Source organism: Budorcas taxicolor, chromosome 11, assembly GCF_023091745.1.
Source record: "Budorcas taxicolor isolate Tak-1 chromosome 11, Takin1.1, whole genome shotgun sequence".
Lineage (NCBI taxonomy): Eukaryota > Metazoa > Chordata > Mammalia > Artiodactyla > Bovidae > Budorcas > Budorcas taxicolor.
In genome coordinates this window covers 164447622-164473066 of record NC_068920.1, presented here as the reverse complement: position 1 = coordinate 164473066, position 25445 = coordinate 164447622, and the positions used below count along the sequence as shown (strand labels likewise).

General features: G+C 64.3%; 1 protein-coding gene across 2 annotated transcripts in view; it reads right to left on the bottom strand.

The window, feature by feature from the left end:
• COL5A1 (collagen type V alpha 1 chain) overlaps nt 1–25445 on the bottom strand; it is a 142077-nt gene that overhangs the window by 61791 nt on the left and 54841 nt on the right. For both annotated transcript variants that reach the window (XM_052648745.1, XM_052648746.1), the window contains exons 5-20: nt 22156–22287; nt 20768–20905; nt 19613–19864; nt 18493–18660; nt 18309–18365; nt 15623–15664; nt 15354–15416; nt 8914–8988; nt 8090–8182; nt 6638–6694; nt 5756–5809; nt 5396–5449; nt 4068–4121; nt 2827–2880; nt 1620–1673; nt 594–638 (exon numbers count right to left, since the gene is read on the bottom strand). In XM_052648745.1, coding sequence (XP_052504705.1) covers nt 594–638; nt 1620–1673; nt 2827–2880; nt 4068–4121; nt 5396–5449; nt 5756–5809; nt 6638–6694; nt 8090–8182; nt 8914–8988; nt 15354–15416; nt 15623–15664; nt 18309–18365; nt 18493–18660; nt 19613–19864; nt 20768–20905; nt 22156–22287 — 1392 coding nt within the window. The remainder of the gene's footprint in view (nt 1–593; nt 639–1619; nt 1674–2826; nt 2881–4067; nt 4122–5395; nt 5450–5755; nt 5810–6637; nt 6695–8089; nt 8183–8913; nt 8989–15353; nt 15417–15622; nt 15665–18308; nt 18366–18492; nt 18661–19612; nt 19865–20767; nt 20906–22155; nt 22288–25445) is intronic.

Here is a 25445-nt window from a genome sequence, read left to right as displayed (position 1 = left end):
GGTTGGGACTCAGTCCCCATCCCCAGCCGGGTGGGCGCTGCCCCACGCCCTCGGGAGGGTCACAGCGTGGCCACAGCCTGACATCCTGGCTGCTCCCCACCCCACACCGGCCGGCGCTTGATTTCAAGGGCCCTTCACTCTGACAGAACCTTCTCAGACGCCACGCAAGAGACAACTCTTCCCACGTTCATTGCCATTTAAATGTTCTTCACAGCTTTAATACCCACTCACATCAATGTTTTCAGGAGTTAATAACCCAGAGGCATCGCCTATCCCCGGCTTAGAGGACAGCGGTGTGGATGAGCCTCCCTGGAGGCTAAGCAGACCCCTGGGGGTGATTCAGTCCCAGCGGGCGGGTGCATGCTGGCCCCGGGGGCCTCCATCACGGACCCCGGACCCTGCAGTTCTCTCCCTGACTCAGGCTCAGACTGACTCCTCGGCGCTGCCCTGCTCACCTCCCCGTGTGCCCCAATCCGTTCCCCAGAGTCCCCAGATTCGTCTGTCTCAAGGCTGAGCCCTCTCTAATCTAGGCCCTGAGTCGATCCCAGAACATCAACGAGAGACACAGAATCCCACCCGGTCCGCGGACTTACGGGCTCCCCAGGCAGCCCTCTGGGCCCAACTTCTCCATCGTCACCCTGTAGGGGGAAGAGAGGCAGAGGTCAGGGACCAGCCATGTGGCCTGGGCCCGAGAGACGCCTTCCTTTCAGCTCTGCCGGAGTCTCGGGCCCGGGGCTCCTTCGGCAAATGCCAGAGCTACTAATAGTCCCTGCGGCAGCAGGGAAGGCCCGGCGTGTCCTCCTCCCGGAGGCGAAAGGTGAGGTCAGGGCTCGCATACCACAGCCCCAGCGAGGGGAAAGCCAGGCAGAAAACATCCCTGGTTACCTGCCAGGTACAGAGAGAGGTGAAGGGTAAACTGCCTGGCAGAAAGTGGATGGAGGCGGGAAGACGACGGATGACAGGTACAGATTTAAAGACAGGCAGACAGAGGGGCCCATGAGAGATGGGTGATTAACAGACGACTGATGGAGAGATGCATGCGTGGCTACGCAGACGGACGACAGACAGAAAGAGGCGGGTGAATAGATGCAGCCCACCAGGCTCCTCCATCCACGGGATTCTCCAGGCAAGAGCACTGGAGTGGGTGCCATTTCCTTCTCCAGAGGTAAAGAGATGACAGATAGACGGATAGACGGATGACGGCTCGATGGAGGGAAAGCCCAGACCCCCAGCGTCCCTCCCTGCTGGGCCCACACACGCCCATCAGTCTGCCCACCTCCAGGGCAAGGACAGTCACTTTCGGGCTCTCGCCGCCTCCCTCCCTCCCCAGACCCCGCACTCCGCCCCTCACGGCCCCGTCTGCCCCTTGCTCAGATGCTCTGCCCATCAGCTCCCCTACGAGGGCTTTCCAGAGATCACGCCCCAGGGCAACCAGTCAGAGGGCTCAGGACACCCACATCCGTCAGCGTCAAGGTCCAAGAGCCACGTCTACTGGCAGGAAGTCGGGTGCAGCCCACTGACGCCCCCCCCCCCCAACCCGGGTGCCGGCCGCCGCCAGCACCCGCAGTCTTCAAAGGAGACGGGCAGCCGGAGCGCCCGACACACAGCGGGGTACGTACCCTTTCTCCGTCTTCCCCTGGAGGTCCCGGCGGGCCGGACGGGCCAGGGTCGCCCTAGGAAGGCAAGCAGGGTCAGCGCCAGCCACCCAGGCGGATGCGCACAGCTGTCTCAAAGACCCCATTTCATCTGCTTCTGAGGCTGACAATCCCACCCCGCTCCTGGGCCTTTCCCACAGTCACAGAGGACCATTCGGAAAACACGGTGCCTCCTGGCTCGTCGGGAGGCATGGCTGGCCGGCAGGATGCTCCCCCAGGCTCGAAGTCCTGGAGGTGGGTCAGCTAGGGTGGCACACAGGTCCCGCGGGCACCCCAGGACCCACGGCAGGGGTCTCCCTGCCGACCTCTCCCTGTGAAGCAGGCTGCACCCCAGCCCCACGCTGCCCCCCGAAAGGGCCACTGCTCCGCACTGTGAGGGTCAGCGCTGGCCCAGCCGGCACCCTGCAGCCTCAGGCCCTGCACACCATTGGCACTCAGCGCCTGCTCGTCCGTGGCCCAGCCTGATCGGGGTCCCCGGGGTCGGGGGTGGAGCGTGGGCGCAGCAGCTCCGGCTACAGCCGCCTCCCAAGGCAGCACAGGCGTGATGGGCAACCCGTGTGACAAAGCCAGCATGTGTGTGGGTGCGCGTGTGTGCACACGTGTGTGCCATACACACATGCATGTGCCTGGGTGTCCAGGACATGCCAAAACATCAAAGAAGAATCAACAGCATCAGAAGAAACAGGTGAGGGAGGAACCGTCCTCGGAGCTGCTGGGCGCGTCAGCCGCAGACGCCTGAGTCGCGTCAGAAGAGCCCGGCCGCAGCCCCTGCCCCAGCGGCCGTCCACGGGGAGGCCACGTGGGGCTGGCCCGTGTCCCAGAGTCGCCCCTTAGTGGTGCGGGGAGTTCCGGCCGGCCCCTGCAAGGGCAGCTGTCGGGTCTCCTGACGGTGTGGAGGCCCCTGAGCAGAGGGGGCCTCCCGCTGCCTGGCCCCTTGAGGGGCGGACCCCAGTGGCCCTTTCGCCGTCAGCAGCAGGGGAGAATCGGGCCCTCTGTGGGCTGAGCTCGTGTCCCTCCCCAGGACGTCCCGTCCGCGTCCAGCCCCACCCCCACGAGGCTCACTTAGCCACCACCCTGGGATCGAGGGCCTGGCCCCCCAGGAAGCCTAAGGCTGCCCTGAAGGGCCCCCAACAGGACCTCTGCCCGTGGCCCCCAGACAGCACTCACTCACCCGGTGGCCTTTCTCCCCTGGCAGCCCCGCCAGGCCATCAAAGCCGCGGTCACCCTGCGGGGAGGACAGAGAGCAGCTCAGCACAGGCCCCACGGCCCCTCTGCGGGCCCCGGGCAGCAGTCCACACAGCATCTGCACACCCGGGGCCCCCACTGGCCTCCCCCCAGCACACCAGCCACAGCCCTGGGTCCACGTTCCCATCTCTTTCCCCAAAACCCCAACCAAGGCCACTCAGAGACAAATGGCTTCTATCCCAGAGCCACAGACAGTGCGACCTGTCCACGGAGACGTGGAGACCTGAGACGCTGAGGGCGGCAACGTCCGTGAGTGTGCGTGCACACGTAGTCGCGCGCCGGCTGTCGGCCTGCGCCTCTCACCGTGACACGCCAGGGCCCAGGGCCCAGGGCGGGCCCACCCCGGAGGAGCACCTTCTCACGCGGTGGACGGCTTGGCGCCACCCTTGGGCCCTCGGACACCCCGGTTCCCTGGCCAGCCATCCTCCCGCCGCCCAGGGGGCCTCCTGGAGCCCAGCTGCCCACTTCGTGTGTGCTGCAAACCACACAAGGGAAGGCTAGTTCAGCCTGGAATGCTTTTTGCTGTTGAAATAAGATGGTAACCTACTGGGACAGACTCAGGAAGCGTCTCCTCTCTTGTCACCAAAGCTCCCTGAGAGCAGGAGGGCTCCAGGTTCGCTTAGGACTCACAGGGGGCACCCGGGGGCCGACCCACGCCAGCTCTGGAGTGGGCAGGGGCAGCACCCCTGAGAACAGCTGCCGTCCCCACTGCGGGCTCCTCGTACGGCCCTGGACAAACTCTTGCAGGGGGAGAAGGAAGGGTACCAAGAATAGGGCCAGTCCACCCCAGATTCGGGGACAAGCCACCGCACCATGGCGGCCGGGGGCCACGGGCTGCCCTGGGCTGCAGCCTCCTTGGCCAGGGCAGAGTCTGCCCTCAGACACACCTGAGCTCCCCGGGTGCAATGCCTACTCGCTCCCTGCAACCCGAGGGGCTTGACTCCCCGACCTGCGCAAGAGGACTCCCTGCCCTCGGACTTGAGCAACCCATTGAAGGTCACCCGCCAAGCCCTGTCTTCCTGTCCACGTGCCGGAGGGCCTGGTCCACACTGACCCTTCCTGCCCCCGGACGAGTGCACGCGCCCCGTCACCACCATACTGGTCACAGGTCTGCGGCAGGGGTGATGCTGACCGCGCGGGCACCAGGGGGCAGAGACCGGCACCTACCTTGGGGCCAGTCTGCCCGGGCATCCCTCTCGCTCCGTCACTGCCAGCTCGGCCCTGGAACAGAGCGGGGCAAGGTGTCAGCACAAAGCAGCGGCCAGCGTGCAGAGGGCCCTGAGGAGGGGCTCCCTGTGACGTCAGACAGAGGGCCCCACAGCCCCCGCAGCGGGCTGGCCCAGAGGACCCAGACCAGGAGTCCCGGCTCGCTGTTCACCGGTTCTGGTCTTCCCGAGCCTGACCGTCCTGAACCTCAGAGCAGGCACAACACAATAAACCACCTAAGTGTCTGCCACGGGCCGCCGAATCCCAGCAGAGGCCAGGAGTCTGAAAGGTGGCCCTTTCAGAAACGGCCGTGCACCCCGCTGCCTGTGGACCCGGGGCCCTGAGGGGCCAACTCGAGGCAGCCGTGCTTGAGAGCCGTTCAGTCTGGGACTCCCCTTCTAACTACGATTAACTCCCGGGACGGAGGCCCCTGGACTGCTCGGGAATGACTCTCTTTTGCCTCGATTGCTTTGCAACTAGAGCAGGAACTGGCAGACAGTGGTCAACACTCCTTGCAGAGGTTCCTCAACACAAGAAACGAGTATTCCTTTCACTCAGCAGAAACATTCAGCTGATGGAAATATCTGCTAGTGAGAGTTTGATGCGGGTTAATTAGGATTTCCCAAGCTGGCATGGACGCTGTTCATTAATTTACGTCGGGTTAGAAAGGCACGCGCCCTCTGTCAGTCAGGATGGTCACCTGGAGGCCAAGCAGTTCCCTCCACTAATGTGCCAGCCCGGATAGAGAATCTCGGAGGCTGGGGATGGGGGCAGTGTGGCGGGGGTCTGAGAAGCCACCCGGCTATTTCCCCCAACAAAACTGAAGCCATTTCTGGAGAAATGAGGCTGCCCCAGAGAAGGAAAGACCACTGATCATTTTGTCTTCTACATGCTTGCTCCCAAACAACCTGGGAAACTGCTTTAATTCAAACTGTGGGTTAACAGGGAGCTCAGCTCGGGGCTCTGTGATGACCTAGGGGTCGTGCCGGGGGGCTGGGAGGGCGACTCAGAACAGAGGGGCTGCGGGTACGCTCGCAGCCGACTCACACCTTTGCACGGCAGAGACTAACACAACAGTGCGAAGCGATTCTGCTCTGATTTAAAAGAACACGCGAAACTGTGCTCGGATGCTCTGGACAGAGGCTAGGGGCAGGGGAGCTCGCTGCCGTGGGACGGGACCCACCCAGCCCTGGACACAGACGTGCCCTCTGAAGGCGGGGGAGCCCGGCCAGCGAGACGCAGCGGCACCACGGCAAACACAGCGCCGACTCCCGCCGAAAAACACTCACCCTCCTCCCAGGCTTTCCTGCCGGGCCAGGCGGGCCCTGCACACCCCGCGGACCCTGTCCGGGATGAAAGGGCAAATGTCAGTAGCGTATCCACTTCTCGGAGGACAAAGCCAAGCCTGGCCCCTGCGCTCATCCCCCTGGCCGCCCAGCTGCCCGCAGGCGGCACCATGTGGACAGGCGCAGGGTCCGAGGCCCTGAGCCAGGGTGGGACGGGAAGCAGCCCACGTGGTTCCGCTCCGGACCCCCCAGCTGCTCCGCCTCCAGCTTTGCATCAGAGAGGGCAGCTCCCCCCACTTCCCTGACCAGAGGCAGTGACAGGGCTCCATCTTCCCGGAGAGAAGAAGGCCCCGGGGTACATACCTGAGGCCCCATGTCTCCTGGCTCGCCCTTCAGACCTCCGCTCCCAGGAGGGCCCTGGGGAGACACGCCTGGTTAGGGGGCGCCCGGCACAGGTATACTGGCTGTAGGGGTGGCTGAGGAGGACGGGGTGGGGGAGGGACCCGGGGCTGCCCCGCTGGTCAGAGCCCCCACAGAGCCCGCCTGCCGCCTTGGATACACCCCGAGGGACAAGCAGTCATTTTCCTGGTTTGCATCTCGTCCCGGGTTGGAGGGAAACCCTGGACGGGGGCGCAGGGGACCCCTGAGCTCAGCACGCGCTCACTTCTCTCCAGGACGGATCTGCCCACCATCCATCACAGCCGCAGCGCAGGGCCGCGTGTGGACATCCTTGTCCACCGCAGGGCAAGATCGCCAGATGCCGGGAGGGCACGAAATACACCCCAGGGCCAGGGGCCAAGCCCACCCCTCCCAGGGAACAGAGAGAGGACCCGTGCGCCTCGATGCCCCGGCTCCTTGCAACTGCAAGGGCCACACACACCCCCTGGAGACCCTTCCCCCCTGGCCCTGGGGTGCCTGGCACACGCTGCCCAAGGAGTCGGGCGGGAATCAGGGTCTGACTCACGCTGAACTAGTCTGGACGGTAAATAGTGGTCTGGATGGTAAATAGCCTCAAAATAAAGAGGCTCGGAGCCCCCAGGGTGGTGCGGCATCTGATCATTAGCACCCATCTGCAGCCACACAGCTGCCTAAGTGCAACGGCTTCCCTGCCCCGAGGGCAGCCCCGGCCTCTGGTGCCCAGAGCGCACCTCCCCCACCACAAGATGCTCTGACCCGGTGAGCTGGGAGCCTGATGGGCAGGGGCCAGCGAGCGGCGCCCACCCCCACACCCCCAAGATGACTTACCATGGGACCCGGTCTCCCAGTGAGACCCATCGGGCCAGCAGGCCCCCTCAACGCGAGCTGCAAGGCAAAATCGGACATGCTGAGGAACAGCTGGTTTACCTGTCCTGACAGGTGGGAAGGGGCCGGTGTGAGAGGCCAAGGACAGGAGCCTCTGTGGGGGGAGGTCACAGGGACCCTGGACCCACCTCCTCCCATCCTCTGGGCTCCCGGCGACAAACACCAACAGGGCGGCAGCCAGGTAGGTGCCCACTCACCACTTTGGGGATGGGTGCCCCGAGCCTTGGGCTGACCCTTCCTTCTCCCCACCCGCCCCGGCATCAGTCCCGCACCCTCACAGGGAGCGTGAAACGCGGCTGCCCTGGGGGGCTGGCTGGGCGTGTGTTGTGCACGAGCTGAATCACACATTCCCTGAGAAGCACTTCCAGCGCCCAGGGGTTACATCGGGGAGCCTTCAGGGCTGAATGAAGTCCTTGCCCCAGCCACGGGTGGCACCCCTGCACCTCGGCCCAGGTGCCCACTGCCTGCCCGCTGCTGAGGCTCACTCCCGCCTGCTTTCTCAACGGGCCTCTTCCACACCCATCGTGCACCTGCTCCCTAGAGGACGCCATTTCAATTTTGGAAGATTCTGCGTTACAGATCTTAGGAGCCCGTCACCCACTTGGCTTCAATCAACACACCCCCAGATTCAAAGGCCAGCCAGGCCGGCCCATCAATAAGCCCAGTGGCAAGGGCGGGCTGTGTTGCCGGCTGGCTGCAGCCCACGGCCATTTGCTCCACAGCAACGACTCCGAGCTCGCTGCCCTGTAATTCATCATCCACGCGCTCTGATCGTTAGCGTCTATCTGCAGCGACAGAGCTACATAAATCTCGCCAAACGAGGGACTCCTCAGTAGCTCCTTGCGACGCCCCATTATGGGCACTCCAATCAAGGACGGCCCACCCCGCCGGGTGGCATTTGCTCTTGTCAACAGCAATCAGCAATCTGGAGCCTCGTCAGTTAAAACACAATTCACTCATCAGCTCGTTTGCCCAGAGCAGAGTGGTAAGGAGGCTCCTTGGGACCCTCAGGCTGAGTGAGGAGCTTTGGAGCCCACCAGCTCCCTGCGCCCCGAGGTTCCAGCTCGGCCCAGCCCCATCACAAGGGGCCCCCCAGGAGGACATGGGGCCTGTCCATCCCAGAGCCGGAGGGAGGCAGTAGATGGCTGAAGAAGGTGGGGTCAGCAGAAGCCAGAGAAGCTCAGAGGCTGTGTCCATACCTGGGAACCTGGACCCTCGGTGTGGACGAGGGACCCCTGAGAAGCCTCCCCCTCTTCTCCTGGTGCTCACCAGGGCCCCCAGATGCACAGGGATGACTGGATACCCCCCGGGCTCCTGAGTCCCGGGTGAGCACCCCAAGTCACCAACCCTGCAGGCTGGGCTCCGAGCCGCCCCCCACGCCCCAGCACCACTCACCCGGGCCTGCTGCAGGATGGCTTGAGCTTGGGACTCCTGCGCGGAGACCATGGGTCCTTTGGAGCCTGCGTCACCGCCCCCTCCGAACCGGAACTGCAGATGTAAGACTGGGGTCACTGGGGGTGCACGGACGTGGGTGTCCACTCTGGACCCCAGGGCTGAGGGTGTCCAGTGGCCTCTCAGGTGACAACAAAACCTCGGGGGCGGGGGCTAGCAGCTTCCAGCCCCGGGCCTGCCCCTGCTTATTATGCCACCCGACTTCCCACACAGGGCTACCCCGTCTCTGCCCGATAATTCCAGCCCTGGGGATTTCCCCCCTGCACCCATGGCATCTCTCCTGAGACCTCAGAGCCCCATATCAACACCCATGCTGAGGGGCACACGGGCTCAGGGAGAAACGGACGTCGGTCCAGACCAGCCCTCCACACTCGCCCTCCTAGCCTGGGCTCCTCAAGAGGGAAGTGGCCCAGGTCCTCTGCAGAACCCTAAAGTCAGGAGCAGGTCACATTTAAGGAGGGTGGGGGTGGCTCAGGGGTCCAAGAGAGCGGGCAAGCGTGCGGTGATGGAGGCGGACGCCACACGGCTTCTTGCAGAGCTGGGCTCTGCTCCCGCCCTGGACGCCATCAGAGGTGGAGACCCCAACCTTGGCGTCCACCCTGCCAGGCCGGCAGGACACGCCCAGGAGCTATCTCCACAGGACAGCTGGCGTAGGCTAGAGCCCATCTGGGGTCAGGGGATCGACCCCCTGGAAGCAGCCCAGGGACCCCCCCCCAACTCTGAGCCCCGAGCCCACCCACCCCAGCGCCGCCCACAGGTACACTCACAGGCAGCATAAGCATGGTTCCAGGAGGGCCGGGCAGCCCGTCAGCACCAGGAAGGCCTGGGCGTCCAGGGGGACCCTGCGGACAGAGGGCAGGAGAGTGGGTCAGGGCCCGGGAGGGGCTGGACTGGGGCAACGTGAGGGGGAGGAGCCAGGACCCCAGGGAAGCGCACTGCGAGCAGGGCAACGCAGGACCCGGGCGCGGGCTGGGCGGATCCTGAGCCCGGAGGAGGGGGCTTCACTGCAGGCTGAGGCTGAGGAGACCCCGAGCAGAGCCGAGGGGAAAGGCAGAAAGCCCGGGGCCTGTGATCCAGAGTGGCAGAGGCCACCCTGTGGGAGGCAGGCAGGGGCGAGGCATCGGGGCTTCCACAGCCCAGGAGCGTCCCTGCCGGGTGTCCCCCCTGGGTTGGGCAGCCCGAGGGCCCCGGTGCTGGTGGCTGAGAGGCCAGCTCATCCCCCAGCCCCTCGGCTCTGGGGGTGGAGCAGATGCCACACGGGCCGCGTCTGCGCATTTGGACGGACACAAGGGGCTGACGTTCCCAGGGGACGGACAGGGACATAAGGCCTCCTGAGCACTTCGAGGCCCCACCTCTGCACAGACGCCACCTCAGCGCTCACCCGGCTGGTCCCCGACACCCTCAGCCCCCGGCAGAGCCTCTGATCGATTCTGGCCCCAGTCAGGCCTAGGGGAATGCAGCGCGGATGCGTGCCCGCCTCGTCACTTCAGTCGCATCCGACTCTTTGCAACCCCGTGGGGTGTATGTAGCCCACCAGGCCCCTCTGTCCGTGGGATTCGCCAGGCAAGAGTACTGGAGTGGGGTGCCATTTCCTTCTCCAGGGGAGCTTCCCGACCCAGGGACTGGACCCTCGTCTCTGACGTCTCCTGCACTGGCCGATGGGTTCTTTACTGCTAGCGCCACCTGGAAAGACCCCTGCAACATGAATAATACAGCTTCTTGTCAAAAAAGTGTTTTTATCGCTCAGCTTTTCACGGAGGCAGACAGACGCCCAAGCAGCTTGCCGTGGGCGAGGTTTGCGTGCAGACAAGTGCAGCTCACGCCCCTCAGTGAAAGAGACCACCACTGGCCCATGTTGGGGGGGCCGGTGGAGCCCGGCACGCAGCATGCGCTCACGACTGCAGCGCGGCGTTCCCGGGGCAGACGCAACTGACTCCCGAGCCCCGGCCCAGAGGATCAAGCACGGGGATCCACCCCAGATGGGCTGGGAAGGGCACGCCAGGCCTGGCCGGGCCCCCACCTGCCCGTCTTCTCCTTGGCTGTTGTTTCACTCCAGGGCCGATCCCTCCTCTTGTGAAATGTGGCAGAACACGGATGCCTGCGAAGCAGGATGTGAAGACTCCCTCTTGTTCCTCCAGGAGTAGCCGAGGATAAAAGCCTGTAGGTGCCCGGGGAGGCCGGAAGCACACGCACCGAACACGTGATACGAATCTCGCCTGTGAGTCCACAGGCCAAGCGGCGGGGGGCAGTTCTCCTTTAAGGAGACGGGCTTGCACGCGTGTCCGGCAGTCTGCGCCTTCCCTCTGCTGCACGTGGAGGCCTATTTTCGAGCTCAGCCTCACTCCTTCCAGTGGCCTCGGAGGTCCCCGCCCTCACAGGCTTGTCACTGAGTGAATCCATCCTCCTCTGATGCTTGTTTGGGTCCAGTCTTCATTAGGGCACAGGCTCCTGTGATGAAGCTTCAGGAGTCTTTCCTCCCTCTTTTTTTTTTTGGCTGAGCCACCCGGCACCTGGACCTTATTCCCACCCAGGGATGGAACCTGACCCCAGAAGGGGAGGCGTGGAGCCCAGCCACTGGACCGCCAGGGGAGATTCTAACTGTCTTTCTCAGGCAGGCGCTGAGAAGCAGAACTGCCGGGCCAGAGGGTCTCTGCAGTCCCCCTACCCCGACTTTTTATTGCTCGTAGGCACAGCTAAATGGTCCTTGCTCGCCATTTTCAAAAAAAAAAAAAAAGAAAGAAAATTCCCAGAGGATAAAATTTACTTAAAAAAGAAAAACCCAGGATGTGTTTTGCCAGCCAGACTTCCTCTTGGAAATTCTACCCTGACAGCTGCTCACCGCTGAGCTTTCTGCTTCTGAGTTGATCCGTGTGCCCCAGGGATGAGAGGCCGTCCATGTAGTGTTCACGCCCATGTCGTGCGGGCTCGCACATGTGCGTGTGTGTGCTGGAAACCAGGAAGCACGCTGGGGCAGCCCCTCACCCACTAAGACCCCCCTCCTGCCCTTTCTAAGCCGTGGGGGTGAAAATTCAGCCTCGGGGCCCCAAAGCTACTTCGCCCTTGTGCTGACATTATCAACTACACTGAAAACAATTCCCAAGAGCATGTTGGTAGACAGACAAAAGTCTGGAAACCCTGCGAGAGAGAGAAGGTTTGCCTGTGGGAGAAAACTCTCCCGTTTTAAGGGATCCTCCTGACACCTTAACATCTGATGTGAGTCCCACAGTACACCGCGCCTGTACGCTCTGTGTTCACCGCTGCTCGAAAAAGCCGCCAGCCAAACTCTGCCAGGCCCTGGGGTCTGTGTCTCAAAGACTCTGCCCCCCAAGCCAAAATAGGGGTCTGCATCCCAGCTGCCCCGCCACCCTCCACTGGACTCGAGCTGAGGACAGGGCTGCTCTGTCCACGGCCTGTGGCAGACGCAGGGCACGGCCCAGCCACCAGGCTCAGGGCGACATAAGAAGAGCTGCCTGGCCTTTGTGTGTCTTGATCAGTGCCCTGAGTGGCCAGGCAGATGCTGTAAAGCACTGGTGCTGCGGGGCAGGTCACACGCAGACCAGCTACAGACACAGGGCCCTTCCAGGTCAACAGAGGGCTCTCCCGAGGCCGTCCCGGCGTCGCACTGGTGCAGACAAGAGAGAACAGAGAGCTCAGACACTTTGAGAGCGGCTGCCGGCTCCAGCCCCGCTGATCCAGAGCCCGGGACTCAGCAGCAGGCAGATAGGGGCTCATGTCCCGCTGCGGAGCCTGGCCGCAGCCCACAACAACGAGAGGCAGCGGGGCTGGGCGGGGAGCGCCAGAGACCAGGCGAGTCTTCACGCTGGGATACGTTTGCCTTCGCGCTTCAGAGAGGCCCGGAAAAGGAGAGGAGCCGCATCAGCCCTCAGACCCTCAGCATCGGGGTGGTTCGCTCAGGTCTGCTCCTGTGCAGTCTCAGTTTGGGGGAGACCAGAGGCGTTCGCAGTGGTCCCTTCCCGATCTAGATCTGAACACTGGCTACCCCTGCGGCTGGGGCCAGAGCCCGGGGGGAAGCCGCACCCCTCCCGCAAGGACCCCCACCCACCACCGGCCTGGGTCACGCCCTGTAGCAGGAGGGGGCCGGGAAGTCCCAGACACGCTCACTGACATCTTCTGAGCCCAGGGGGCCAGACAGACCTGGAGGGAGACACTGGGGGATTCTGCTTCCAGCCCGCCCCTCTCAGGAGGACCCCCACCCCGCATGCTCCTTAATATGAAAAAGGGTCCTTCCGGCTTCCAGGGGGTCCAGGGTGAACAAGGAGACTCAGGTGGCCCCAGCTCCATGCTAGCAACGCCTCATGACAGCACGGAGCGGGGCGAGCAGGTCACAGAGAGGACGGCCCCACCTCCCCCAAGGAAGGCCCGCATCACCACGGCTTGTGGCCGGGACCTCACAGAGACACCCTCACACAGAGCACAGTGACACCCTGTGCAGAGCAGGTGACTAACCAGGTGTCCCAGGTTGGACGGCTCCATGAACGACGTCCCAGGCACACAGGGGCACTGGGGGACCAAGCCCCACACCCAGCCCCCCGCTGGCGGGAGACAGTACAACGCCCTGCCCTGTGGGTGGCTGCGGTCACTCGCCACGGCCTTTGCAGAGCAGGGAGCTTCCCACGGGCCTCAGTGGGCGCTGCATCCTGGCCACGTGGCAGGGACCTGGGCTGTGCCCAGTCCTCAGACCTGAGCTTAAATCTAGCCAGCGTGCCCAGAGCCCACGCTCTGCAACAGAGGAGCCACCACAGCCAGAGAGGAGACCCTGCTCTCCACAGCCAGAGAGACGCCTGCACTGCCAGGAATACCCAGCACAGCCAAAAACATGTAAACAAATAAGTAATGTTATTTTTTTAAAAAGAAGAGCTGCAGAGTCCCAGGATCGGGGCAGGCAGGGCGAGAATCTTCCAGATTCCCCAGCGGGCAGCTCTCACGTGCAGACGGGCACGTGAGGCCAAGCAGATAAGAGTGATCAGAACATGCCATCCCAAACATGCCACTTCAGCTGAGAACTCAGAGATTCCGGGAAGGCCCCTGCCCTCCCCCAGTCAGCCTAACAGCAGGACACACGCTTCCCTTTGGAAGGTGGTGGGAATTCTCCAGCACCCCCCGCCCCGAACCAGGATGACCGGAAGCGGGGGCAACCCTATCACTCGAGACAGACAGTGGGCACTCAGGTGAGTCTGCATAAACAGCCCTTCCTGAAACCACCCTTACCTTCTGTGAGTTTCTGCCCCCTCCCACCGCGTATTTTGTAATCACTTCTCCATAGTGTATTGGTTTTTGTTAAAATGGTATGTAAGTTCCCAAGTCTAACCACTCAGGTTTTCACTTCTCTACGAAGCCCTCTGTGCGTGTGAAATTAGGAACATTAATGAGATGATTTATCTTTTCTCCTCTTAAGGACTTTGTTCAGTTTAGTTTGCACGTCCCATGGACGAAACCTAAGAGGGTAAAGCTTCTCGTCTCCTCCACGGGGCCCCGAGGTCGCCCTGCTGGCGGGGGCAGCGCAGGGTCCTGACTCTGCGTCCGGTGCTCTTTCACAGCTAACGAGCAGACAACCAGGAGATCCGGGCATTGGGAGGGTGCTCGGCTGTGAGCAGGGGCGATCCTTGGAAGAGAACTGGGCCCCGAGGGTGGGCAGTGCTCAGCTCCTGGAATCAGCCCATCCCCCTGGGAAGGGGCCCGGGAGGGCCGGGGGGCTGCGGCTTCCCTTCCAACTCCAAGAACAGCAAGCCGTAGAGCAGCTGATCTGTCTGCCCGCCCCACCCTGGTCCCCGTCTCCTGGACCCTGCCTCGAACTCCAGAGAGCTCAGCTCTAAAAGGCCCAGCTTCCAGGTCAGGTGCCTCCGCCCCCTAGATGTGTCAGGAGCATTTAGGTCCTCAGTGCCAGCCCAGGGCCCAGCGCCGTGGAGCTTGGGGAACACGCCAGGTGGACAGGCGGACACTCGAAGCAAGGCCGAGACTGACGGGAGATGTGGTCTGTGCTATCCGTGGCCCCGGTGGACGGCGTCCCATCCCACATTCAAGAGAGATGTCTGCTCTCGCTGATGTCTGAACCTAGCCCCACCCCTGGGTCCATCCGAGGATGCTCTGTGAGGGGACACGGCTGTCACCCCGTCTCACACAGACCTGTCCCGGGTCCTGGGTGGGGAGGACGGGCTCCTCACCTGCTTGTCTCACTTATTCAGCTGTAGCAGAGGAGGAAACGGCATGGACTCGTGGGAAGGCCAGGCGCAACTCTGGCCACCACAGAGCCCGAGCCAGGGCCCCTACTCTGGCCCCCAAGCCACGGGCTCAGGGAAGCAACACGGCGAGAGCCCGTCTGGCGCACAGTCCGACCTGGCTGCCCTCTCAGGCCACGCGCCCCCCTGCTTCATCTGTGGGCGGCACCTCACGCCACCTGGAGCATCACCCCAAAGCCCCAGCGCCTGACAGCCAGACACGCCCTCGGAAGCAGACCCCAGCCACATCCTCCCCGAAACCGAGAGGCCCCTGCTCCGCCCCGGGCCGCATGCCAGGCGTCTCTCAGGCGCAGACACACTCCCAGGGCCTCTAATCTGCAGCCGCACCTGGTTATCAGCGCTGAGTCTGGCCATGCTCACATCCGCGTTCATTAGACCAGCAGGAAAAACGAGAAGGAAAAAGTCAAGGTGGACGAGAGGCACAGGGCTGCAGTACCCCCAAGCCCCCACGAGGTGTCAGAGCAAAATCTCGGCGTCCAGGCTCAGCCTGCGTCTCCCCCGCAGCCACCCAGGGCGGCCGGGGTCGGCCCCTCAGACCCTCAGCAAGCTCTCCAGCGTCTGTCGCTTGATTTCTAACAAGGAAGCTGGAGTGAGGGGGAGGGCACCGCGGGCCCGGGAGCCCCGGGCACCCGAGTGTGAGCCCCATTGACGCCCGGCCGGAGGGTCAGCACCGTGCACCACCCTCCCCCGGAGCCCCCAGGGGTTCATGGCCCAGCTCCTTGCCGGTGTCGCTGTCCCCAGCTCAGGGCCAGGCAACGGTCCGCCCCTAAACGTCAGAAGACAGCGGGCGCAGTAAGGGGTGGCGTGAGATGTGACCGGGTTGGGGCAGTTTGGGGAAGGACGTCGGTGCATTGTGGTCACCTGCGCCTGTGAGGATGAGGCCGGCCCCCACGCGGGGGTTGCCGCCCGGACGAGGCCACAGGGCCCGAGGTCCCAGGGGCTGTGCTTACCCTTTCTCCAGGGTCACCCACTTGGCCTGTGGGACCCATCGTTCCTGGAGGTCCTGGGAGACCCTAGAATTAAACACGAAATCAGGCAGTTAAAGACGCAGCCACAGGGCGGTGCCACCTGCCAGGAGAGGGCGGGGGTGGGCGTAGGGAGCCGGGCGAGCGCCCACCCCAGGGCGTCCACCCCTGATTTCCATCCAGGAGCGTTAAGGGGCCTCCCTGCACCCCCGAGGACCCCCCACAAGTCACGGGAAATGAGGCAGGACACTCACCGCAGGGCCTTCGGGGCCGGGCGGCCCCTCCAGGAGCATGCCCTGAAAGAGACAGGGAGAGCGTCTGAGCCCCAGGACGGCCTCCTCGTCCCGAAAGGCGGGCCCGGCCCCCCAGACCCAGCCCGGAGGACGGCTTCCAGGCTGGCCGGCCTGCAGGACCGAGGCCCAGGCCTCCGGGTCCACACCCCCTGCCCGGACACGGGTCTGGAGCAGCAGCCTCCGCTGTGGGGCCGTGGCGGGGGGCCGCGGTGACCGAGCTCTGAGGTCCTCCAGCCAGAGGACAGAGCGGGGGCCAGCCCCCAGCCCGACTGCTGGCCTCCTGTCCCCGCGGGCAGCGCCCAGGCAGGCCTCTGCGATGGCAGCCCAGGAGGCAGTGACCCCAGGCCGAGGGCGCAGTGAGGGCGGAGACGGCAGCCCAGGAGTTCAGGGGGACAAGACAAGGAGGGGCCGCAGGCCGAGGCGCTGGGCCCCGCCCCCTCCCTCCTCCAGCCCCGCCCCCGGCCGAGCCCATGTCCACGGCGGCCTCTGCCCCGGGCCTCGCTGTCGGACACCAGGCCCCTGCAGACCAAGCCTCGTCCTCCCCACCGGGGCACCCGGACATCGGGAGGATGCAGCCGGTGTCACCCGGTGTGCGCTCAGAGCTGTGTGCCCACGAGGCACGCACACGGAGCTCCTCCAGCCGCCTCCTCACTCTTGGCCTCCCTGGCGCCTCTGACCACGGCGGCGGAGCGGGCTCAGAGCCGAGCCGCGACTGAGGGAGACAGCCCTGGCTGCTGCGCCACGGACACACCGCCTCTGTTCTCAGGGAGCCAGCCCGGCAGGGGGCCTCACGGGAGGGTGGTGGGCCTGGGGAGAGCTGGGGGCCGCGGGATGGGCGGGCCCGGCGGAGGGGAACCTGCACTTTCCCAGGAGCGGGGAAGGGACCCGCGGCCACCACCCCACCACCCCACCGAGGAGCGCTCCCAAGACACAAAGAGAGGGGTCTTCCTGCAGAGGCCCCAGTCCACACCCGCCAGGGCAGGGGTCTCAGCCTTAACCGAGCCCCACACAACTCTTCAGGGCGGGCTGTCCATCTGCTAAGCACCAGGGCCCAGAAAACCTTCCTTAAACCACGGAAGAGGCTGGACGTGCCTGCGACGGGCCTTCACCAGGTGACTCAGGCCACTGGACAGGGAGACGCCGGGTCCCTGAGGCCCCAGCGCAGCCTGGAGCACCAGGTCTCATTGACCTGAGTCCCCCCCACCCTGGGGGAGTCCTGTCCTTTCAAGGAGCCCCTGGCAATGCTGACCCATGACAGTGGGTACCGGTTCTCAGTGGGAAACAGCTCTGGCGGGAAACGCCCCTGAGATGGATGGATGGAGACAGGAGCTGGTTCCAAGAGCTCCGTGGACAGCGAGTCACATGCCCCGGAGGGAGGTCGCTGGGGCAGGTGGGAGACAGCAAGCAGCCCCCCCGACCGCCACGGGCCGGGATGTGCTAAGACCACGTCTGCCGTCTCCCCGGGCTCAGTCCTCTGTTTATGGGGAGCTAAGACTTGAGGACAGCCGGCGATGCTCCAGGCGAGATGTTCCAACTGCTTACATGGTGTCCCCAGAGGGACTGGCCTCGCCCCACGGGTACTCTGAACATGCTAGGGGCTGGGCTAGAGGGAATGATGGGGCCAGAGCGCATCCAGACGGCCCCCGGACCAGGCTGGACCAGACGTCCTGGGTGCTGGCGGCAGAGGAAGCCCAAGCCCCGGGCCCCAGGCTGGTGACCCTCCCGCTTTTAGAGGGAGTGTCAGGACTGGACCCTGGCAGCCAAGTCCTCCCCGCTCCCGCGTCCAGAGCAGCCTGCCGGCCCCCAACATGCGGCTGCAGGGCGCCCCTCCTGCCCATCGCTTGGCTCCTTGCCCGCCCTGGGTCAGGGCCAGGGCCTCAGGCTACAGGGTGGGCCCCGGTGCTCCCAGCCAGGCATGGCTCCCTGAGGGCAGAGGACGTGGGACCCTGCGAACACCCGAACACCCACAAACCCACGAGGGGCAAGCGGAACTTCTTCCCAAGGTTAAGGCGTTATCAACAGTCATTTTGCTCAACTTGCCCCCGGCCCCACTGCCGGGCACAGGGCAGTTTTATTCAATGGGAGTTTGGGCGTGGAGCTGTTTTATTAAATCCCCTAGAGGGGGCTGAAAACCAAGCTCGCCTGTTTCACCAGCTAGAGGGAGAACGGGTCCTCGCCCCCTGGACCAGCGGCTCCAGGTCCCCACTCAACCTGCTAACCCCCTCTGCCCTCCCGCATGGGGGGCTCCCTCCCTCCCAGAGCCGAGTCTCCTCCTCGAGCTGGCCTCCTGGGTCAGGGGGCTCCCTCTCTCCCAGAGCCGAGTCTCCTCCTCGAGCTGGCCTGCAGGCAGGGTGATGTGCCTGGATCTTGGGTACGCGGCACCAAGGGTCCTGACCCATTTGAATCTCGGCAGACACCCCCCTCCAGTCGAGGTCCAGAACCTTCTCCTGCCCAGGGATTTTTCAAAGCAGCATGCGGCATCCGTGAGGTCACGTGGCTCCTCACAGTGGCCCGGGGGCACAGAGGTTCAGGGGTCCCCTGGGAGCAGAGTAGGGTCCCCATCCTACCTAACCCGCCACAAGCTCCCAAGATGCGACCCCTGACCCAACCCTGCTGGTTCCAGAGAGAGAAGAAGAAAGTGTCTTACCGGTTCGATGATGGCGGGTTCTCCTTTCTGACCTTTCTCGCCCCGAGGCCCTCCGATCTGGGGTTCACGGGATGCAGAGAGAGGGGAGGAGGAGGAAAAAGGCTCAGGTTACACCAGATCCGATGGCTGACGAGGCGGGGGTCCCCTCCCGAGGCCCAGGGAGGCGCCCTCCGCGGCCGCTCACCCCTTCATAGATGGTGTCCTGATTGGCGGGCATGCCTGGCCCGATCTCCGATGGGGAGACGGTGGGGTCGTAGTACGGGTCATAGTAGCTCTCGTCCAGGCTCTTGATGGTTTCCTCCGTGAACTCTCCCTCCAGGTCGTCCATCCCCTCCTCCGGAGGCGGGGCCGGCTGGGGGGAGGGCAGAGGGGGTCACTGGAAGGACGCCAGGTAACGGGCAGGAGACAGGTAACGGGCAGGAGACACAGGCCCCCGGCCAGGAGGCGCGAAGGACCGTGGCCTCCCCGCTAACAGGACACGGGGAGCCTGGCGGCTCACTTACTGGGAGGCACTGTCTCCCTCTCATGGGGGGAAACTCGCCCCAAACCCTTACGACCCCGTGGCAAACGAGAGCTGCACAGGGACAGCCATGCTGCGCCAGACTGTCCTGTGCGCTTGGGGAGCCCCGGCCACCAGGGGCTCCGCCTTAGGCCCAGGGCCTTGGGGTAACATGTCCGTAATCCCTTGCCTGCTGGCAGAGGGGTCTGAGCCCGCCACAGCCCCGTGTGTGTGCCCTCTGGCCATCCAGAACTTAGCATCACACAGTGGCTATTTCCAAGCATGTGCCCTGGCCGCGCCAAACCCCTCTTCAACCTGGAAACTTGGCAACGACCCTGGGGGGGGGGCCTCACGGGCACCAGGCTGTGAGTGAGACCACTGGCTTCTTTCGAGGCGAAGACATCACCGTCCAAGGTCAGTCCCCGGTGGAGATTTCAAGTAGGGTCGTGTCTCGTCTGCTTGCCTGACCCCCAGCTCAAGGGCCTGTCCCCCTCCCAGGCCACGGACAAGAGCACAGCTGCCAACACACGTGACCTCAGCCATGGCCGCCTGAACCCTGGAGGCCGGGGTTCGTCCTACCCATCCTGCCGATCAGACGCTGACAGCGCTGAGATCCACCCAGCCAGTCGGTGATTCTAAACTCGTGGGGCCCCGGGAGCATCTAACACGCCCGCCTGCCAAGCGCCAGGTATGGTGGGGAGGGGGACAGGGCCGCCTCCCGGGGACTGCGCAGTGAGGGGCAGAGGAGGAGCCCAGGGGTCCAGCCCCCGCCCCTGGGCCCAGCCCGCTCGCAGGGAGCAATTACGTTGGAGCCGTTGGAGGTGAGGACCGTGCTGGTGGGAACCTCGGCCCGGGCGCCCTGGTCCGGGGGCTGGTCGGGGTTCTCATCCGGGTTCTCGATGCCTTCGCCGTAGCCGAAGTCCTCGTAAGGGGGTGGCGTGTAGTAGTCCTCACTGGGCACGTAGTCATAGTCGCCGATGCCGGGGTCCTCCTCCTTCCCGGGGCCCTCCGTGGTGCTGGGCGCCGAAGGGGCTTCCGTCGGGGGCTGGGTCAGCTCCTGAGAGCCGGGCACAGACACGCAGGGTTAGGGGGGCGGCCAGCGCGGTGGGACCAGATCTGGGGTTTCCTCCGAGGCTGGAAAGGGAGGAAGACCCATCGGCCAGCTGGACCCTGTGGACTGGGGCGCAGGGGCCCCTCGGTCCAGGGGAGGCAGCCCAGCCCCGGGCCGTGCTATGCATGGCTAAACCTGCGATCACACGCCCGGACAGGGAGAACGCCCACGACTTCTTAAAGAGCAAGATAACAGGGAGTTCCCTGGCGGTCCAGTGGTTAAGCCTCCACGCTCCTACTGCCGAGGGCCTGGGTTCCACCCCTGGTGGGGGAACTAGGATCCCGCAAGTCATGCAGCAGCCAAAAATAGGAGGGAGAGGAGCTTCCAGACCCTGAGAGCCACACAGGCCAGTGTCCCGGGCTCTCCGTGGGGAGGGGGCCGTGTTCCATCATACCCACGTTCCACACTGGGGGAAGCCCTCTGCCCCACACTCCCCGTGGGCAAAGCGCATATGGTCCCCGGTCCCTCATTTTCCTGCCAAGCTCCTACCCACACCACGCCTGGTCTCCACACATCACCACACGGCCCCCCATTCTCACCGAGGCCTCCTTATCCCCTTCCCTCGACCCAGGGGCCAGACCTTGGCCACGCCCTCCAACCCACCAAGGCCCCCAGGGACACCCTCCATCCCGCACCACGGCCGCCGGGGACCACTCCCCACCTCACACCACAGCCCCTGGGGACACCCTCCACCCCACACCACGGCCCCCAGGGACCACCCCTACCCCACACCACGGCCCCCAGGGACCATGCCCCACCCCTGCACCATGGCCCCGGGGACACCCTCCATCCCGCACCACAGCCCCCGGGGACACCCTCCACCCCGCACCACGGCCCCGGGGACCAGACCTCGGGCACCTCCGTGGTCTCCCGAGCAGCTTCCACGGGCGTCTTGGTGGGGGCGGGGTCCTTGCCCGTGTCGTCCGTGTCCTCATAGTAGGGGTACTCGTAGTAATAGGTGTCTCCTTCATTGTCTCCATCTGGGTACTGAGAGCAAACGGGGTCGCGTGAGGAGGGCTGGAGCCCCCTGCCCCACCGGGACGCCAGCCTGTGTCTCCCCTGCGGGCTCAGACAGTAAGAGCGGACCCCACAAGCTGTGCCCTGCCCTAGGCGCCAACCCTGTGGGCCTGACAGATGCGCCCCCCAGCTCCTGGGGAGCAGAGTCAGCCCCTCGGGGAGTCCTGGGGAGGAAACAGGCCCCCATGCCCTCTGAAAGGTCCAGATGGTCTGGCCTTGAGTGCCCGAGGGCCGGGACTGCCAGCCGGGGCCCTCTGACCTCCACGGAAGGCCCAGACCACACAGGAGGGACTTCCCGGAGGACGACACAGAGGGTACTGCCCTCTGTATGGGCGGGAGCCTGGGGGTGGCTGGGAGGCCTTGGCTGCAGGGACCCAGAGGGGAGCACTGTCCACCCACTTCTCGGGATGTGGGGAGACCTCCTGAGGAGGAAACGGCAACCCGCTCCAGTGCTCTCGCCTGGGAAAACCTCAGGGTCAGAGAAACCTGGCGGGCTCTCGTCCAGAGGGTGGAAAAGAGTCAGACATGGCTTCGTGACTGAATCCAAGACACGTCTGAGCCAAGACCCCGGAGCTTCACAGAGCGCCCCCTTGTCTCCTGACTGCTCGTGAAAGAAGGGGCGCTCAGCGGAGAAGTAAACGGCAGGCCCGAATTTTACTTAAAGGAAACAGGAGTCAAACCTGAGCAGGGAGGAGAGAGGATTTGAAAATGGTGCCAAGAACTGACAATCAAGTCAGCTGGGGTGCTGCTGGACTGTGGGAGCGGGTGGACGGGCGGGCTGGCCCCAGACACCCAGTCCCGGTGGGCAGATGGAGGCATCAGACACGACCTGGGAGCTCCCAGGACAGGTTGGCCCTCACAGTCCCTGCTGCTCTGGGAGTCAGAGCACCCGTCGCGGTGCAGGGACAGCACTGAGCCCCTCCTGTCCCGCAAGCTCCAGACGGTCCCCAAGGGCACCTGCAGCGTTCCCGCTCGCTCAGCGCCCGCCCCGGCGCTGAGCCCAGCTCCAGCTCTCCTGACCCAGAAACTTGTGTGAAACGCTCTTGACCAACGTGCTCCGTGACTCGGTGGCTTTGGAGCACAGAGCGCTTCGTAGAGCGAGTCAGGGATCCACCTTGTCCCCAGGAACGACTGTCATCTCGCCCAGCGGGTTTACTTGAAACGGGGGTCCCTCCATCCCCGCCCCCCAAAGGTCTGGCCACAGCCCCACCAGGACTCACGTATTCGTCTGGGTTGGGGTCCTGAGACTGGGGTTTGTCGGGGACGGCCGTGTCGCAGTCAGGGCTGTAATGCTCACAGTAATCGTAAGCCGCCCGGTGGTCCGAGACGAGGAGCAGCTGCTGGATGTCACCCTGGGAGAGGAGAGAAGCCGTGAGCAAGTGGCACAGAGGGGGCCCGCTGGGCACCCAGGAGAACTGCCTGGCACCTGAGAGCTGGTCCTCAGGGCCAGACCTCCTGTCGGGGAGCTGCCTCACCCAAGCCACCCACCCACCCACCCAAACATCCATCCACCCACCCACCCACCCATCCATCCACACCCATCCCCCCACCCCCCCACCCCCCCACCCACCCATCCATCAACCCACCCATCCACACATCAATCCCCCCACCCCCCCACCCCCCCACCCACCCATCCATCAACCCACCCATCAACCCACCCATCCACACATCAATCCACCCAACCACCCATCAGCCCACCCACCCATCAGCCCACCCACCCATCCACCCACCCACCGACCCACCCAAACACCCATCCACCCACCCATCCAACCACCCATCAACCCACCCATCCACTCATCTACCCATCCATCCACCCAAACACCCACCCATCCACACATCCATCCACCCAACCACCCATCCACCCAACCACCCATCCACCCAACCACCCATTCACCCACCCACCCACCCATCAACCCACCCATCCACCCATCTATCCATCTATCCACCCAAACACCCACCCATCCACACATCAATCCACCCAACCACCCATCAACCCAAACACCCATCTACCCACCCATCCAACCAACCACCCATCAACCCACCCATCCACCCACCCACCCACCTGCCTACCCACCCACCCACCCATTAACCCATTCACCCACCCATCCAACCACCCATCAACACACCCATCCACTAATCTACCCATCCATCCACCCAAACACCCACCCATCCACACATCAATCCACCCAACCACCCATCAACCCAAACACCCATCCACCCACCCACCCACCCACCCATCAACCCACCGATCCACTCATCTATCCATCCACCCACCCACCCATGCCACTGCCCGCCCACTGGCCCCTTTGTCCACTCATCACACCTCATCAGGTGCCAGTTGCAGCCCCCGCCCCGATGTCCAGCTCTGTCTGCCAATGTGCACAGAGGGCCTCTCCCCGTTACCGTCACTGACCACTGCCTGGCTGCAGCACCCCAGGGCTCGGTCCACACCCACTCTGCTTTCCCACCACTGGCCACTGTGGAGGGCGGGCATGCGGGGTGAGCTGGCTGCTGCTGTCCCAGCCCCGGGCCCGTAACAGCAAGGAAGCATCGTGGAGGCAGAGCCGGCGAGGGGCCCCACCCGCCCGTGGCTCAGCACGACCCGCCCAGCACCCAGGCCAGAGCCTGCCCTCTGCAAACCCACCCTCCCTCGGCCGGCACAGCCCTCCTCTCCCCCGCCCTCTCCCTGTTTGGGTGTCAGAGGGTCCCGGCCCTCACTTTAAACGCTCCAGCAGACGAGAACCGTAAGTCAGAGCAGTGAGTCAAAGCTACACGTTTCTATTAAACAATATGACTTCTATTTCAAATCTCATCCAATTCAAAGAAAATATTTTCTCCCTGCGACTGGCAGCTTGACATCCTTGCGCTATGTCGCTTCAGTCGTGTCTGACTCTTTGTGACCCTACGGACGGTAGCCCCCCCGGCTTCCCTGTCTAGGCAAGAATTCTGGAGTGAGCCGCCATGCCCTCCCCCAGGGCATCTTCCCACCCAGGGAAGGAACCCGAGGCTCTCAGGTCTCCTGCTTTGGAAGCCGTGTCCTTTCCCACCAACATCACCTAGGGATACACACTCTCCAAATGAAGCTGCTGGAAAAAAACAGGCTCAGGGCCTGCGTGGGGCAGCCGTGACCCTGGGCAGGGGGTGTACCCCTTGACGGAGCAACCGGCACACTCGGCACAGTTCCTGTCTCCCTGGAAAGCCCCGGTCCCGGGGCTGCGGATATGGCCAGAGTGTCTCTGTATCCCAAGGCACCCGGCTCAGCACCCGGGCTCACAGGCCCCGCACCAGGGGGCGAGGAGGCCAGGGGCTCAGCCGTCCACACCCACATACAGGCCCAGCCCGACAGAGATGCCTCTGTGCACCCCAGGCCCTGGGACGCTCCTGCTGACCTGGCTCTTGGGCAGGCCTGTCCCCACCTTGCCCACCCCCTCCCCGGGTGGTGGCAGTGATCACGTGACCAGTCGAGCTCCTCTCCGCAGCGTGAAGCCCCCTTCATTTCCAGCACCCACCCTCCCCTGCAAACGCCCGTACGTGTTGAAAACTCATTTCCCTTGCCAAGTTCTTGGATGGGTTTTCACACGGGCTTGTTCTGTGGGCGTGTCCCTCAGAGGGCGGGAGTCTACCATCCGCCCCTTGGGGTCTTCACGGCAGCTCTGGTGGGAGATGCCAGGGGCCACAGCCCCTCGGGGCCTTGAGAGTGTCAGCAGGACAGCCCCCTCCACTGGCCTCCAGCGTCCCCCTGCCCCTCTCGGCCTCTCCACGCAGGGGCCAGGGATCTTTAGCAGGTTGCAACACTGGTCTGCCCCCAGAGATGTGAGCTGAGAGAGTTTACAGGGTTTTCTGAGAAAGTCAAAGTCCCTGATGCAGTAAATCTGCCTCATTTCACAGATGGAATCTGATGTCAGTGGGGGCGGGTCCCCCGGCCTCCGCAGGCGATCAGCCCAAGAGCCCCAAACCCGGGGAACGCCGGCCCGTGACCGGGTCCACCTGTGCCTGGCCATGGCCGGGAGCCCCCCACCCTGGACACGTCTCTCCTGAACCTCACCACAGCCCCGATTACCGACGGGGAAACGGAGGCTGGGGGGGTCGAACCAGGAAGGTCGTGCCGTGGACCTCCCTGCCCGGTGACTCTGGCACCATCTGGCCCTTGAGCAGCGCCTTGGCCCCCTCGTCCGTGATGCCACGAGCACTCACCACGGGTCCCCGCTGGGCCACCTCTGCCCCCCTGAAGTCCCCGCAGTGACGGGGGTGAGGTTCGCTTACTTACACTCACTACCCCCTCCCTGCACTCCCTTCTTCCCCCCGCCGCAGCCGTCCCACAGAGCCCGGGGCAATGGTGCGCGCCCTGCACAGCGAGCTACTGACCGAGTCCCACCTGCCCGCTCCCCCTTCGGCCCGTGAGCCCCCGACGGCAGCATTTCCCCTGGGACTCGCAGGGGCATGGGCCTGCTACACCCGCTGACGGGGCCCCCTGGTTTCCGCAGACCTCAGGACCCATGAGGTCAGTGCG